This window comes from Trichomonas vaginalis, chromosome II (genome assembly GCF_026262505.1).
Source record: "Trichomonas vaginalis G3 chromosome II, whole genome shotgun sequence".
Lineage (NCBI taxonomy): Eukaryota > Parabasalia > Trichomonadida > Trichomonadidae > Trichomonas > Trichomonas vaginalis.
The window spans coordinates 12189072-12205544 of NC_067204.1; the positions used below are offsets into that span (position 1 = coordinate 12189072).

The following is a 16473-nucleotide window of genomic DNA, read 5'->3' on the forward strand; positions in this document are numbered from 1 at the left end:
ATAGCTTAAGTTTGTCATAATCTTCACAACTTTTCTTCCATATCATATATATATAAAAAGTGACAATGACAACATTACCTCTTCAGGATGGAGATGAAGTTTTAATTCGTAGTTTTGATAACGCACTTATTCAGGCGATGAAAGAAGGTGGCATTAAAAAAGTAGATAAGATTAATGACAAATGCAAATTTCAATTATGTAAAAAAGGTAAAGCGAAATGGGCAATTCTAAATTTCAAAGGTAACTACCTTTCAATATCACAAGATGGTGATCCTTTGTTCACTTCAAAAATACCACTTTCCACAGAAACTTTCTCTTTTGATGGATTATCTCCTCAAGCGGTTACTATTCAATATGAAAATCCATCTGCTAGCAAAAGTGATTTTTATTACTTAAGCTTAACAAACGATTTCAAATTCGTACTCACGAAAAATCAAAATGAGCAATCAGCAATCTTTAAATTTGAAGTCTTATAAACATGTTTTGTATCATTACTTGTTCGGATAAATTAAGTTTTTATTATATTATTAAAAATTTTTTGTATCAGTACATATTTTTTTGATTTTTGTTTTGTATGTTAAATAAAGTTATAATTTCATTAAATTAATTTGCCCTGTTCTGTTTCAGGACGTTGTAGAACTCGTCGAGTGTTAATTCAGTTATATTTACGGATCTTAAGCAAGGAGGTAAGAAATCAGATTCTTTTCTTACTGTTTCAGGAGGCTTTGGAATATTAAGATAACAAGACCAAATTCCATTTTTCTCAAAAACGTCGTTTGTCGACTTTTTTGCAATTAAAACCGCACGAACTCTTCTGATATGCGTCAACAATTGGAATAAACCAGGCTGACCTTCATATTGCTTTGTAGCTTCGGCAAGTTGTTCTAAAGTTGTTCCATCTTGATATGTTTTCAGAGTTTGAAAAACATGAGCTTCGAAAGAGTCCGCTTTATCTTTCCTATATGCTTCTTCGAGAGTTTCCGGTTCCTTTTGCGAATCTTCACCATCATTTTCTTGATCTGTTTCTTGCGAACGTCTTGATAAAATTATTCTACTCTTATCAGAGATTTGTGAATAATCCGTTGATGTGTTTACGGTCCACATATATGGTTTTGCCGGGTCTTGTACAAAGAGAGGAAGGTTTTTCTTTTTTACAGCTAAATTAATATGTAAAATTCTTGTGTCAGGCATATTGTTTGGTAATTTTATATTCATTTTTCCTATGAAACCCCAATTTTTCTGTAGGAATTCCAGTAAAACATCTTCGGAAGCCCAACCCCCATTTGTCTGTATGCAACAAGTGATAGCACGTTGAGATGGGGTGACAACTTTTGACTCTATGAATTTCCTTTTCTCAAATGGATGCTTAGCATGGACAATTTTATACTCAATTGTATTTGGATCAGATGCTCGAGGATCATCAAACCCTCCAATATCGTCTGAATCGTCGTCAGCATCTGAATTACTGCCACATTGTTCATCTTCTCCGGCGTGTCGTCCTCCACGGGCGTTTTTCCTTCTTCGCCCCATACTATTTCTGTCAAAATTCAATTTCAATGAGGCTTTTCAAATTGAAAATCTGTTTCGTTTAGCAAAAAGAGTGATTTATATTATAATATTCAAACAAATGATATGAAATGATAAACTGAAAAATTGAGAATATAAATGGAGGTTGATTGGAAATAATTTGTTAGAAATCCATCTAAAAATATTCCGTTAATTCTCAGAAAATAATTGAATTTTTGTATATGATGCGGCAAAAATACTAGATATCAGATAAAAACATAATCCAATTTTAATATACTTATGCTCCTTAGCTCTAGCTTCGCAATCATAATTCTATTATCTCGCTTTGTTAAAATTACTTTTTAACATTTTTCCCAATTGAAATGTATACTTCCTTCATTAAATATGATATCTTGATGATATAACATGTATTAACTTGCTGATAGTGAACCATTTCAGATGCGGGATTGAAATATTAGAGATAATATTGATTGGATAAAATTCTTATTCAAAGATCTAACATTAGAATGACAAATTTAGCTATAGAAAATACTTAAGTACTAAAAATCAGAAGCATTTTCTGCAAGATTGTAAATGCAGTCAGTGATATTATTGAGAAAAGTTCAATTTTTAAACATTACTTTTAATTAGAGAGTCTACAATCCTCCTAAATATAACTTCTACTTAAAACAATAGTTGAGAACGCTCTAAATATTAAAAACAACAAGGAGTAAATGTTCTATCTTTAATTTAAAGTTTATTGTTTGCCAAAATTTACGTTCTTTAAACTATTTCTTATATGGCTTTATCTAAATTGCGAACTTAGATGAGTTTCAAGTCGCCACTAACCTTTGTAATTGGTTCAATAGGACCTGGGCCAATACCAATGATAACTGACTGACCATCTTTCTCTATAACAGCAAATGGAACATTTGCGTCTTTGCATTTTTGAATAAGCTCGGCCATCTTAGCAGCATCTGGAACTTTGGTTGTAATTTTAGCTTGTCCAAAGTGAAGCCACTGTAAAACATCATCTTTCTTAAATTGCATTGCATTAACAACGGATTTAATTGCCATATCGCCAATTAAGCTAGCCATATCTGGCAATGAGTGCTCAATATCCATACGAACTCCTAAAACGAGTTTGTATTCTCCAGTGTAATTATAAGTTGGCCTTGGAAAATCAAATCTTGGATCGACATTTTCATTTTGCGGTTTTTCTTCTTCTTTCTTCTTCTTATTGTCATTAACTTTTGGTTTTCCCCAGCGAGAAATTGTACCGAAAAAGTATGGAACAGAAATACCAGCAACAGTTCCTGCTAAAAATAGAGGAATATACTGCTTCCACATTTTTGGCCAAAAATTTTGAAAATCAGAAATTGATAGCGAACACTTATAATCTACAGGGTTTTCCACATTTTTTTTAAAATTATATTGTCACTTTTGGAATACGTTTCAAAAAATGGAAGAAAATATTCCTCCAGAAGCACTTTCACCACCAAAAGAAGACGAGCAACCAGCTGAAGAAGCTCCACAAACAGAGAAATTATCTGCTGATTCTGAACGTCTTCAGCAGCTCGCTTTATCATTAAATACTGCAATGCCAACCAGATCTCTTCCAAAGCAAGAATACATACAAGAAACAGTCGTTCCATTACTTCTTGAAGGAATCTCATGGATTATTAAAGAACGTCCAGAAGATCCAGTAGAAAGTCTCGCAATGTTTTTAATTAAGAACAATCCGATGTCACCAGAACTCCATCGTATTGTCGATCCAGCTGAATTCGAATAAGAGTACTTAGTGTTCATCAAATGGTGTTTATCAATAAATTATTCTTTTGAAACATATAATTATCCGTTTTTGAACTAATTGCTATTACACCTCAGATAAATACGTGCCTAGTTGCACTATAACTGAATGTATAAATATTGAATTTCTCAAACTACTATAGCAAACTAAAGTTTTTGAGGTGTATCTTCAAAGCTTTTATGAAATATTATCTTATGAACTTGCATCAGAGATTGTATCTAATTTGCTATAAGGAAAAGTGGCTCAAATGATGTAACTACATGGAACATTTCATGCATCAGTGTGTATAATATGTTTCTTGGCAATCAGTCCTTTCATGTAATGGAGAAATGACGTCAAAATCATTTATTTTTCCTTACAAAATTTTCAGAAGGAAATGATGGCGTTTATTAATTTTTGCAAAATATGGAATCCGGGTCTTTCATCGAAATTCCCGATCCAAATGCAAATGATTATGAACCGACAGATAAAGAAATAGAGGATTATGCAGAATGGCTTGGTGCAGATCTTAAAAATGACCGAGATTTGTTTTGGATTGCAAGAGATGCACTTAAAGCAAAAATACCTCCGGGTTGGAAATTATACCAACGAAAAGATGGCTCAGGGGATCCCTTTTATTTCAATAGCGATACTGGTGAATCACTCTGGGATCATCCGTTAGATAGTCATTTCAAAAAATTATTTGCCGAAGAGAAAGAAAAGAAACTTCAAGCGCAAAGATCACAAAATCAATATTCCGTCTCCTCAAATACAAGACCTCTTGCAGCATTAGGCAAAGGAGGAAGCTTAACTCAAAAATCACCAACCGGAGCATCTTCAGTTGCTCCTAAATCGTTATTACCGATGAAACAAACTGTGTTGCCTAAATCTTCATTGCAAGGTTCTCCGATTCAACAGAATAATAACAATTATGCTCAGTTGCAACAGCAAAAAGATGAACTTGAAGCTCAATTGAAAGTTGATATGGAAGTTTTAAGACGAAAGGCGCGTATTGAACAGGAAACATTACAAGCACAGAATCAAAAAGAAATTGAAGCAATACAACAACAGCATCAGCAGAGGATAAACGATTTAAAGCAGAGAGTTGCACAAGAAGAATCAAATTTTCAAGACCGTTTGCAAAGCGTCATCGAAAATAAAAATAAATTAAATCAAGAATACTCTGAAACAGTAAGTAAGTATACACAGCTTATGCAAAGCGCAGAAGAAGACTATCGAGACCAAAAACGACGTGCAGAACGTGAATGCAATGAAGCAATCGAAAGAATGAAAGAAGATAATCGAAGAGAAATCGAAAGACTTAAAGAAATCCATAATAGAGAGGTTAATTCCATAAAAGAATCCAAACCATCTAATAATTCCGTAGAAAAAGATTTAACATCAGATCATCAAAAAGATATCAATGATTTGAAACAAAAGTTTGAGAAAGAAATTGAAGATCTCAAAAAGGAACATCAAAATGAAGTCGCCCGCCTGAAGGAACAAAATGAAAATGAAATTCAAGATATAAGAACTTTGCATTTGAACCAAATTCAGGAATTAAATGATAAGTATGACCAAGAAGTTAATGATATGAAGTCAAAACATCAAAAAGATATGTCCAAATTTGAAGAAACAGGAAGTATTACGTTGGATATTACAGATGATTCACTTTTGAAGGATCTTCAATCTGTTAGGAGAGACGCTCCTAATAAGGATAAGCTAATTAAAGAGCAAAATGATGAAATCAACAAAATTAAAAAAGATCATGAACAAAATGTTAAAAACATCAAAGAAAGCAATGAAAAAGAGATAAATAATATTAAATCAGAACATAAGAAGAAAGTCGACGAACTTAATTCTAATAATGATAAAGAATTGGAAGAAATTAAAACTAAATTCCAGGAAGAAGCAAATAAGCAACAGAATAATATTGATGAACTTAAGAAGAAGAATGAAAATGAGCTTAATAAGTTAAAAGAAGAACATCAATCGCAATTAGATTCAATGGATGAAGAATTCGAGAAACAAAAGTCAGATATGAAACAGAAATTTGATGCTGATCTTGATAAGCTTAATAAAATGCATCAAAGAAAGCTTTCTCGGAGAAAACAAGAATTGGAAGATGAAGAAGAAAGCTCATTCGAAGAAGAAAGGACACCAAAATCATCTAGAAAAGAGAATCAATTACGCCGCGAACTTGATTCCCTCAGAGATCAATATAATGCCGCAATATCTGGTCAAGAGAACCAAAAAGTTCAAATGGAGCAAGCAGAAGCTAATCATAAACTCCAATTGGAATTGCTTCAGGCCAAATTCGATGTAGAAAAGCATCAAACCGAAATTAACCATCAAAAAGAATTAGATTTGGCAAGAAATTCCACTCCACCACCATCTCCATCATTATCTCAGAGTTGGAGAAGATTTGCAAGCTTCCAGCAGTTCAGTAGACCGCCTTCCAGCGTTGCCCAGCTTAAAACTTCCAAAGCATTTAGTTATTCCATCAGATATGTACCAGAACTCTCCACAGCCAACTATATACAAGCTTCTATTATGCCACAAATGAATCCAAATACTCCTAGACCGATCCAGATGATTGGAGATTTCCAGTATCATCCACCTTTCTCCAGAATGAGCGAACCAATCTATCATCCACCAAATACAGATCGGCCAATGCCTCCACCTGCTTTCGAATACAGCGGAAACCTCAGCGAAAAGCTTCTCAAACAGATGAAATCGCAGCAAGGAAAACTCGAAAGAGTTCGTGAGAAATTTGATGCAAGTTACAGTAATTTGAGTGTATCAATGAAAGAAGCAATTGCTGATGTTTATTCACTTATTAACGGGTATAAGAATGTTATTTCGGAACAGAACAAATCGTTGAGCCAATTAAGTCTCGATTTTCAACAGCAAACTGCAAGAATGGCAAGAAACTTCAGAGAGTCAATAAATGAAGTAGAAAATGCATATAAAATTGCAGTCGCTAATGCTATTCAGCAGCCTCAATATGTTGTGTCTTCAAATTCTCCGCGCTCTGCAAGAAGACCTCAAAAATTACAATTGCAGACACCTAGTGTGGACTTCGCATCTGAAGATTCGGGAGAAGAAGTAATTAGGAATTTCTTGAATTGGAAAAAACAACAGAAAAGTGCAAAAAGACAAAAATATGATAATTGATATTAAATAATTATGTATGTATTTATATTTTTAAAATTTACCGAAAGTTTGTGATTCAAGTACTAGAAATGATGACTATTAATTATAGATCTAGAGTTTTTGATAACCAAGCTATATTCCTCTTCTAGTTATAGAAAGAGAGCATTAGAAGTACTTTTAAGAATGACCGCAAATTCCTTATATGGATATTAGAAATATACTCCAAACTTTTTCTGAGCTTTGCTCAGATAAATTGGAATACCAATCACTTCAAATTGTTTTGGGCATTATGATTTCATTGGAAAAGGGACCCAAAAAAATTTGAATTGATGGGTATTTGAATATACGATTTATTGCATTCATCATATAAACCTGCCCTAAACATACTTAATTCTAAGTATGATAATGGTCTCATTTCTATGATAACCAAATCAAATTTCGACTACTTTACACGGATTGATTTTTAAACCTATTAACCTTAAATTTCGACGATATGTGCTATTTAGTCGCAGGTGGAAAGAATTCTTTGAATGTTATTAAAATTTAAATATTGGATGGTAACTTATTATACATATTAATTTTTAAATAATTTAGTCAATACACGTCACTTTCCCACAATTTGTATTATTTTTCCAGACAAATTGATAGATAACGTGTCATTGTTTTGTAATAATAATTTCTAATATCTATTTGATGATTATAACACGTTCAAAAAAATACACCGAATAAAGCTGTTGAACTTCAGAAAAAAAATTGAATGGTTTTTCAATTGACGACAACATTTTTTTTAACTTGAAAATTAGATTGTATATATCAATTATGTTAATAATCATTAAATTTTTTTGGATATTTCCTGAATTTGAGACGACTTGTAAAATACTCAATTTAAATTCAATGGGAAAAAATATCATTATTACTCTTGTAATGCATAAAAAGAGACTGATATATACAAGAGAGGAAGATCAGATTATTGTTGATCATGTGCGTGAGAATGGAGAACAGAAATGGAATAAGTGTGCCAAAAAACTTGCTAACCGAAATGAAAAATCTTGCAGAGAGAGATGGGTTAACTATTTAAACCCAACAATAAACAACACACCATGGATAGAAGATGGTGATAGAAAATTAATTGAATTAGCCAATCATCATAAGAATGTATTTGGGAAAATTAATTGGGCAACGATTAAAACATTCTTTGATAGAAGAACAGATATAAATTGCAAAAATAGATATTGCACACTTAAAAATCAAAAAAAGAAAGCAGAAAAAAATGAATCAAAAATCAGTGCTATATGCGATCCTAGCCAAAGTGCTGTATCTGAAATACCAAAACATGATCCAACACTTAATGATCAATATTATGTCGAATTCCTTACTTTCGAACCTGTGGAAACATAAATACCATTTGAATTTTTAGTTGATAAAAAGTATCAAATTTCATTCGGGTAAAATTTAGATAATGAAATGTTACTAATAAAAAAATATTCATGAAAAACTTATAGATTTTTATTTGTTAATACAGTAATTTAGTCGTGCCTTCAACATGCATTTAAGCCTAAGCAATCTACAATATAAAAAGGTAATTATATTTATTTTTTTACATTATTCAAACAATAAATATTATAAATACAGTAATAAGTTATATTATTCATGATGAATTAAGTTTTTGTTTTGCTTCTGTTGTCTGTTTCCAGATTGCAAGATTAGATTGGACTGATTTCACGTTAACGCTTAATTGAGGGAAAGCTCTTGCAAGTGCTTGATACAAAGGTAAGCAAACAAAAGTATAAAAACCAATTTGAGACTTTGGTTTATCAAGATGAGCCTTATCATTTAAATCAGATGTATATTCCATGCCCTGAGCCATTTCTAAATCACCTTGTCTGAAGAATTCTTCGCACAAAATGTCACACCATCTGTTTGCAATATCGAATGGCCTCGAAACGTTTGAAATATCAGCAGTCTTAAGTAATAACTGCATTAGAAGAATTCTATGATCTTTATTCTCCATAGAAAACTCACCAGCGTCCATAATCGCATTGAAATTCTTCAAAATTTCAAAATGTTTGGCCATATCTGTTGACAAAATCAATGAAATGATTGTCATCCACATAGTTCTGTTATCACCTGCATTCAATGCTGAAAAAATGTTGCATTCTTCTTTGGAAATCACTCCAATTGCAACTTGGCAATGGTGTGTCTCCATAACTGACTGGTTCTTGAATAAAATACCAAGAGGAGTCTCAGCTTTTACGTTGTAAACATTTGTAAAACCATCATGATTTGCATCATGACAAACCGCTGAAACTAACAAAGCGAAAACTTCGAATTTAGTGAGAACTTTATCGCAACCTGATTCAAGGAGTTCGTAAACAACAAACTGGGTAACATCAACAGCATGTCTCCAGTTGTGGTATGGAACTTTTTTATACGTATCTCTAATTTCTGTCAAAAATCTGAAAAGTTTTTCATTTGTGATGTTGAACTCCTTTGGCAGATCGAATCTATAGAAGATATTGAACAAAACAGTTATGTACTGATCAGCCCACAACTGTGCATCGAAATGCCTCTTCCAAATAGAATCATTTTCGATACTCATTTTTTCTGGAATTTTTGTTGTCAAAGTTCTTTCTTCATCAGAAATCATCTGTTTTAGTTCTCTCTCGCCTTGGCCAAGCTTAACAATATCAATTAACTGGAACTTTTCTATTGATATTGCTGCAAAAACTGAGAAACATTCAAGCAGTTTCAGGTTTTCATTCATCATTTTTACGGCGGTTTCTATCTCCAAGACACCTAAAGGAGTGTTTTCTGATGTAAGCATTGGACTGCAGACAATGTTGACTTCTGCAGCTCCTCCACCTGATTTCATTGTCTCTATTGATGCATTTCTCGTGATAATCGATGCAATTCTTCTTTGTCTTTCGTTCGCTTTGTTTGATTTCACTGACATGTTGTCATCTTGGACACTTTTGTTGTCTGCACCGGAATTGACGATCTCTTCTATCTCTTGTGCACCAAATATCTGTGGTGCAAGCTTTTGAAGAGCTAATTGTGCAAAAATTGTGTCGTATTTAGGTTCAATTCCTGCATTAACAAGCTTTGTGAGTTTTCCGTTAGTTTGGTCGATATGGTAGATCGTTGCTCTTAATCCATCCATTGCTTTCATCGCGCTCATCAAAATGGACTGAAGAGCATTTCGGATTTTATCTGCATGGGAAAGAGCTGCTGACAAATCAACGAATGTTCTCAGCTGCTTCGTGAGGTCTAATGATGCTTGGTAGAGCTTGGCGTTATCAAGGGAAATGCCACAAAAGACATTAAAAGCCATTAACATTTTAATGTCATCTGCATCGAATTTGTCTGAGCCAATCTTGTTAATCATTTCTGTTACACCTGCAATTTCACCTCTGTTGTTGTAAATTGGAAGGCAAAGAATAGATTTAGTTCGATATCCTGTTTTCAAGTCGACAGTTTTATCGAATCTTGAATCTAGATATGCATCTTCAATGTTAACTGTTTCACCGGTCATGGCGCAGTGGCCGACAATACCTCTGTTCATTGGCATTCTGATTTCTGTATCAAGACCGCCGTGGAAGTGAGTTACGAGCTCTTGTTTCGTCTGATCTACTAAGAATAATGAGCATCTTTCGGATTTGAGAAGCTGAATGGCTCTGTCCATAATAGTCGGAATCAGAACATCGATATCTAGCGTTCCAGAAAGGTTCTGCGCGATATCCAGAAGAGCTTTAAGTCTTTGCTCGAAGTCATCAAGCTGGGCTTCGAACTGTGGAGGTGACATTGAAGCTGATAACGCGTGGATGATGAAGGAAACGGATGTTCGTAGATCGCTAACGTCTATAGCAGTGAAATAGCGTGGATTGGCTCTACCGCGGAGTATAACTGCCCATGTTCTGTTCTCAAGATCTACATAAGGCATTGCAAGGACTGGTTCATCGTAAGTTCCGTCGAGAAGATAGTTGTAGTTTGGATGAGATCTAACTGATCTTTCGTGTATCATTGTACAGGATTCAAGGCAATGACCGATTACGCCTGCATTTGGAGGTTCTACCTGAATTGGCTTCTCTCTGTTGGGATCAAAGCAGAAGAAACGACATTTCTTTGTATTGTACATCCAGATGTCCGCTTTGCGGCATTTAAAGTGCATTTCAAGAGCATGATTAATTTTACCAACGATTTGTGGAAATTGGTCATTAAAAGATGCACTCAAAACAAGTGAAATAGCACTTTCTGATGGAAATAGGAAGTTTGAGTAGATTGACATCTTTTTCATAATTAATTGGCCAAAAAGTAAATCTGTCCGTGAAAATGTCTTTTCTTTTGCGGGTTTGGATATTTCGATCATTCCAACTGGATGTCCTGTACGTTTTAATATCGGTATTATAAAAGTATGTGAATCTGGTGGTACAATATTATTATCTGATTCTGCATTAAAGTAAGGATGCTCATCACGCTTGTTAATTGATAAAGGTTGAGGAAATTTTTGGAAAAAGGATAAAAGTCCAGTATCTGCAGGAATTAATATATCTTTTGCTAAAGAATAAAACTTGTCTTGTTTATTAAAATACATCCAGACTATAATTGTATGATTAGGAAATTTTTCTGCGAGAACTTTTTCAATTGCAGTTGGAAAAGCCTCAGTTTTTAAAGTAAACATAATCTTATCGAAAATTGCTTGCGCTGTTGACTCTGTTTCACTATCATCCCTTTTAGGTTCACTTCTATTATTTGTTGTAGGGGATGTTTTCATTTGTGGCAAAAATTTTTAATTAAATTTCTCAAATATTCGATTTGAGCTGAAAATAATGATTTCTTTTGTTTATACATGATGATTAATTTCTATTGATTTTTATTTACAAAATTATACGTTTTTTCTGTTTACGTGACAAATTTAAGAAATGCTGTCAAATTTATGGATAAAAAATTCCTAAAATTTAAATGAGCTCAAGTGATCCTCAATTTCATGCAGAACATGAAGCTCAGAGACTAAACGAAGAGACTGTGGACATAATAGACGAAGTCAGAAATCTGAAAGCCCAAGGAATAACAGACGCAAATTTACAAGAAACAAAAGAAAAATTTCAACAATTAATTGAACAAAACAAAGAACTTGCAAAAGAAAGAAAGGAAATAACAGAAGAACTTAAACAAAATTTGGTCATTTTACTTAATTTGAAAGTATTATTTGGAGATATTAATTTAACAACTAAATTACTCAATAACACTGAGGATAAAATCATTGAAAAGCTACCAAATTAATAAATACTGTTTCTTTCTTTTTGATTTTCAATTTTTGTTTCAAAAATAAATATGATTGCGTCATTCTTAAAATTCTGTTATAGAATATTTCTTAAAAACTCATGTTAGTTAATTACATTAATCATTTAGTGTAAAATTATGATTAATTTTGGAATAAAAAAAATGTTTGTTATTTGATTAGATTTTCCTTTTGAACCTTTCGTGTTTGCTAGAAAATAACATAAAAATAGTTATAATATAATTTTTTACAACATTTTAAACAAAGTATTGTGACATAACTTGCTTACTAGGTGGAATAACTCTTTCAGAATCTGGGACGGCCGCATAAACATTAAAATCAAGGGATGTTTGTGAACCTTTATGGGATACAGTACAAATAGACGCGTAATTTGTTGGTTTATAGCAGTAATTGGGAGCTGACCAAACTGTCAATACTTGGTTATCAAATTGAAGATCGTATCCTTGTTTAACGAGTTGATGAGCTCTAATCATCGTCTGAGTTTTATTGAGGTGGTGGAATCGAGCTGTGACATCAGGACCAAACCTATAACCATCTCCACGAGGAGAAGTTTGGAAACCTGAAACAAATTTGTCTGGATCGGACCAAAGCAAATCTGATAAAGGACCTGTCATAATCGGCTCACAGAATCTATGTATTGAGTTAATTTGATCAATCATTTGAATTGCAGGTGATAAACCGCCATGGCAGCAGAAAATATTTGTTCCTATTAATGCTGCAATTGGCAAGAAATTAAACATATTGCAGCAGCGCTGGCATACTGTTGAATTTCCAAATTTTTCAAGGCATTCTTGGTAAAAGCCGTAGGTAAAAGTAATAGAACTGCATTCGTGGTTTCCTCGAAGTAAATAAACTTGTGTTGGATATTTGATTTTAAGGCATACTAAATACATTAATACTTCAAGACTATAATAGCCACGATCAACATAATCACCTAAAAATAGATATTTCGAAAATGGAGGTGGTGCTTCCATTTTGAAAATTTCTAAAAAGTCATACAATTGACCATGAATATCACCTACTGTAATTATTGGACTGTGAAGGTGAAGAATGTTGCCTTCTCTAACAAGTAACTCTGTAACTTTATCACATGCAGCAAATACTTCTTCTTGCGTAATTGGAACAGGAGGGCGTGCAAGAATTTTCTCGAGTACGACATCTGGATTAAAATCTCCTTCGCTCATTCTCCTTCCCAATATTTTTGACGGTTTTGACACTTCTCGAGAAAAAATAGCTCGTAAATCACATTTGTTTGGAAATTTTGATTTGCTTTGGTCTATTGACAAAATGTGTGTTGATTATAGCTTTAGTGCGTGAAAAATCATGTTTCAGAACATGGATTGCGGATAATCTATTTTAACTAAGTGTTTTACAGTATGAAATCAGCTTATAAAGACTTTAAACACTAAAATATTGAGGAACAATCAATATTAGTAAAGAAAGAGCAGATCCAAAAAAAATGAAATATTCCCAAATGAAACAGATCAATAATCTTAGTCATACGAAAGTATACATTTTTCAAGTTTAGAATGTTTGGAGTTATAGTTATTAGTTATATTAAGGGTGCACCCGTATGTACGTTTATTTGAGAGGAGGAGGATTACCCTCTCAATTTTGAGGGATTCGTTAGTTTATTTTCTCGATGAATATGCAATAAAATTTGATTTTTACCTTATCAATATACTTCATATAATATACACATGTTCATGTAAAAACTTTTTTCCAAAATCCTCAGGAATTAAGGGATTTTTGAATTTTAAGAATTTTTTTCGAATTTTTTCGAAAAAAAAAATATTTTCAGAACAGCCTTAACGGCTAAGATTTAGGAACAATGTTAAGTATCAAAAAGAAAGGAGGTCTGATATAGACAACATATATCGTTGAAGGTTGAAAAAATCTCTAATATTTGAGCCCAAAATTTCAAATTTTAATTTTTTGAAAAAAGAGGCCACCCGTATGTACGTTTATTTGAGAGGAGGAGGAATATATTTTTGAAAGGGTGAAACATTATGAATATGTTAATTATATAATAATATGTATTATTATAAAAAAGAAAAAATAAAGCACGTTAAAATTTTTCTTTCTTGATTTTTTACAAAATCTACTTAGAATTATGCAAAATATGACTAAATAATTATAAATTTCAAGTTAAATTTAATTTTGATAAATAATTTAAATTTTCAAAATATCAAGTTCAGTTCGACTATGTATGTAGTAATTTCTCAATAAAGTGCCAAAACCCTATTAAAATATATGAACATTTTCAACATTTTAATGTTTTTATTTAAAAATTTGATGGAATATGAGCTTCAAAACAATTATTATGTAAATAAAAATAATTAATATATATGTATTTATTCGTATTACAACCGTAGTAAGTCGATTCTTCCTTTCTTCTACTGAGTTTTGAATTTGATTTCGAATTGTAAAGAGATTCAAAGGGAAAATACTAGCGGAGAAAAACTACCTCCATGAAAGGGTCATAATGGACTCAAGTTGTATTTTTGATATTTTTTGCTTTTCGAGCCTAAATAGGTAGCCAATAATGCCTAAAAATAAGGTTCTAAATTCTGAAGTTTACATGATCCTCTCGTGTGCACCCTTAATATTCTCCTTATATGAATTAAAATTTTTATAATTTTATTTTCTTTCATTTTCAAACTTATTTTTATTAAATTTGTTGTTAAGTTTGACCGAGGAAATGTTTAATCTTTTAATGTTAATTCTAATTTTGTCTTATTACATTTAAAATGTAAAGAAGTTCAAAAGATTATAATAAAAATATCCAAGATATAGAATTAATGATGTAAATATGTTCCAAATGTACATTATATTAATAATTTTATTTCCAAAATAAGTATATGCATATGAAAATGTTCAGCCGAACAACTATATAGAACTTAATCTGATGTATCGTATTGATTACTAAATAGGTAGCCAAGATAATGCCTAAAAATAAGGTTCTAAATTCTGAAGTTTACATGATCCTCTCGTGTGCACCCTTAGGGGTTCTGACCGACCACCTATCTCCTCTCAAAATTTTCAACTTTGGTGTCTCATATCTTGGCGAATACTAGGCATCAGCCTAAACGCCCGGTACATCTTTCCAACCTATAAGATATAGTATTTAAAAATACCCCAAAGTGAGGTCTTTATCGATGATCATTTTTTCGCCTTGCTTTTTCGATTTTTTCGATTTTTTTCGGATTTTTTTCAATATGCCAAATGAGTGAAAAAATTTATGAATATTCGATGGATTTTTTATAATTTTGTACACATATTCTGTGATCAATACCTATGCATATTTTATCACCAAATACAGTAAAGAGATTTCTGACACGTAAACTTTACGTGTCAGAGCGAGGTTGATAGAAAAAATTGAGAGGGAGGCCGAAATTGGTATTATTTTAAAATTTTATAACAATTATGTCCAAAATTTAACACAGATTACCATTTCAATATTCATTTTTTCATAACCCTTAATTTTTGAATTTAATATAACTAATTCGCAAAATTGACCAGCGATCACTAAGTATTATATTTGCACTGCAAAAATAGCAATAATGGTGAAGAAAAATTGGTTTGATTGCATATATTAGGTTAATATAGCGTATATTTTGCAAAGAGATCATGTTCTATTCTTGAGTCAACTGGATATTATTATGATTTTATGTGAGTAATGATGTTTCCAAATTAAATTTGAAAATACGATTAACAAATCATGAATAATTAAAATACTTCGCAAAAAGTAAATTTTTATTATATATATTTGCACCATTTATCTGCCAGGAGATAGGATATGCATATATCAAATACAATTTTATCTGCTTGAAGATTTGCTAGTAAGGATGATTAATTATTCTAATAAAATTACTTTAACCAATAAAGTAACAGTATCTGTTAGTCAAATTTTCCATAAAAATACAATTCGTCAAATTATGTAACTCGATAATCCTCATATTGCGATATGAAATGTATATCTTTAGATTAATTATATATCTTTCTATATATTATCACAGATAATGTATGTGACTTATTGTATAAGATAATTATGTTTCTTTGTTATATTTCACAAACTAAGTTTATATATATTAGGAATTTTCAATTCCAGACCAAATGAACATAATATATGACCATTATCAGCAAGTCGCATGCTGCTTTATATTACTATATTCAAGTGTCAACGAGATTAAATAGAATTTTTTCTTAAATATTAAAGTAACAAATAAAATTTCATCTGCAATGACTAGGAAATAGAATGTGTGGCAATAGATGAGACTAAATATGCATGGACAGCATCATTTATTTGTTATTGAAAAAGTTTGAGCAAAATTAGTAAAAAAATCGATAAAATGTTATACATTTATGCATACTCTTACATTTCTATAGATACTATATATCTAAATTAGCTAGAATTTGTATTTTTGACGAAATTGTATTCAATGATTATGGATTGGGGTGGTCTCGAAGCCCCGCTTGGCGATGGATATTTTCTGTACATATAAGTGCTGCCAAATCCGTAACTTTGAAAATTTTGTCATTTTTACCACATATTTTTAAAATGAGAAAATCAAAAATTGATACCATAAATTGCTTTTTTCAAATTCATATAGTGGATTTGAGATTCACCTATCATATATGTATTGAATATTATGAAGTAACACTATCATGGTGTGTGGGGTACATGGAATAATATCAATCATGAAGGCATATACAGTGTCTC

General features: G+C 31.9%; 9 protein-coding genes across 9 annotated transcripts, besides 1 other annotated feature; 5 read left to right on the plus strand and 4 right to left on the minus strand.

Annotated features, from left to right (window-relative positions):
• Window positions 1-65: 65 nt before the first annotated feature.
• Window positions 66-476, plus strand: TVAGG3_0531330 (actin-crosslinking proteins family; the record flags this gene model as incomplete). Its single annotated transcript, XM_001581930.1, has 1 exon — window positions 66-476. The coding sequence occupies one exon, from the start codon at window positions 66-68 to the stop codon at window positions 474-476; it is 411 nt and encodes a 136-aa protein (XP_001581980.1).
• A 22-nt stretch (window positions 477-498) lies between these two features.
• TVAGG3_0531340 (uncharacterized protein) lies at window positions 499-1537 on the minus strand (the record flags this gene model as incomplete). The annotated part of the gene is made up of 1 exon (XM_001581931.1): window positions 604-1530. One exon carries the CDS (start codon window positions 1528-1530, stop codon window positions 604-606), a length of 927 nt encoding a protein of 308 aa, XP_001581981.1.
• Window positions 1538-2181: 644 nt separating this feature from the next.
• On the minus strand, window positions 2182-2861 carry TVAGG3_0531350 (aminoacyl-tRNA hydrolase protein; the record flags this gene model as incomplete). Its single annotated transcript, XM_001581932.1, has 1 exon — window positions 2329-2856. The coding sequence occupies one exon, from the start codon at window positions 2854-2856 to the stop codon at window positions 2329-2331; it is 528 nt and encodes a 175-aa protein (XP_001581982.1).
• Window positions 2862-2952: 91 nt separating this feature from the next.
• On the plus strand, window positions 2953-3351 carry TVAGG3_0531360 (Dpy-30 motif-containing protein; the record flags this gene model as incomplete). The annotated part of the gene is made up of 1 exon (XM_001581933.1): window positions 2969-3298. The coding sequence occupies one exon, from the start codon at window positions 2969-2971 to the stop codon at window positions 3296-3298; it is 330 nt and encodes a 109-aa protein (XP_001581983.1).
• Window positions 3352-3700: 349 nt separating this feature from the next.
• TVAGG3_0531370 (cilium assembly) lies at window positions 3701-6497 on the plus strand (the record flags this gene model as incomplete). The annotated part of the gene is made up of 1 exon (XM_001581934.1): window positions 3722-6472. The coding sequence occupies one exon, from the start codon at window positions 3722-3724 to the stop codon at window positions 6470-6472; it is 2751 nt and encodes a 916-aa protein (XP_001581984.1).
• An 817-nt stretch (window positions 6498-7314) lies between these two features.
• Window positions 7315-7891, plus strand: TVAGG3_0531380 (RNA polymerase II transcription regulator recruiting protein; the record flags this gene model as incomplete). The annotated part of the gene is made up of 1 exon (XM_001581935.1): window positions 7346-7849. One exon carries the CDS (start codon window positions 7346-7348, stop codon window positions 7847-7849), a length of 504 nt encoding a protein of 167 aa, XP_001581985.1.
• Window positions 7892-7956: 65 nt separating this feature from the next.
• Window positions 7957-11222, minus strand: TVAGG3_0531390 (cyclic nucleotide phosphodiesterase family; the record flags this gene model as incomplete). Its single annotated transcript, XM_001581936.1, has 1 exon — window positions 8100-11222. One exon carries the CDS (start codon window positions 11220-11222, stop codon window positions 8100-8102), a length of 3123 nt encoding a protein of 1040 aa, XP_001581986.1.
• Window positions 11223-11407: 185 nt separating this feature from the next.
• On the plus strand, window positions 11408-11830 carry TVAGG3_0531400 (uncharacterized protein; the record flags this gene model as incomplete). The annotated part of the gene is made up of 1 exon (XM_001581937.2): window positions 11411-11731. The coding sequence occupies one exon, from the start codon at window positions 11411-11413 to the stop codon at window positions 11729-11731; it is 321 nt and encodes a 106-aa protein (XP_001581987.1).
• A 156-nt stretch (window positions 11831-11986) lies between these two features.
• TVAGG3_0531410 (serine threonine-protein phosphatase family) lies at window positions 11987-12934 on the minus strand (the record flags this gene model as incomplete). Its single annotated transcript, XM_001581938.1, has 1 exon — window positions 11987-12934. The coding sequence occupies one exon, from the start codon at window positions 12932-12934 to the stop codon at window positions 11987-11989; it is 948 nt and encodes a 315-aa protein (XP_001581988.1).
• A 377-nt stretch (window positions 12935-13311) lies between these two features.
• Window positions 13312-14352: a mobile genetic element.
• Between the last annotated feature and the right edge of the window lie 2121 nt (window positions 14353-16473).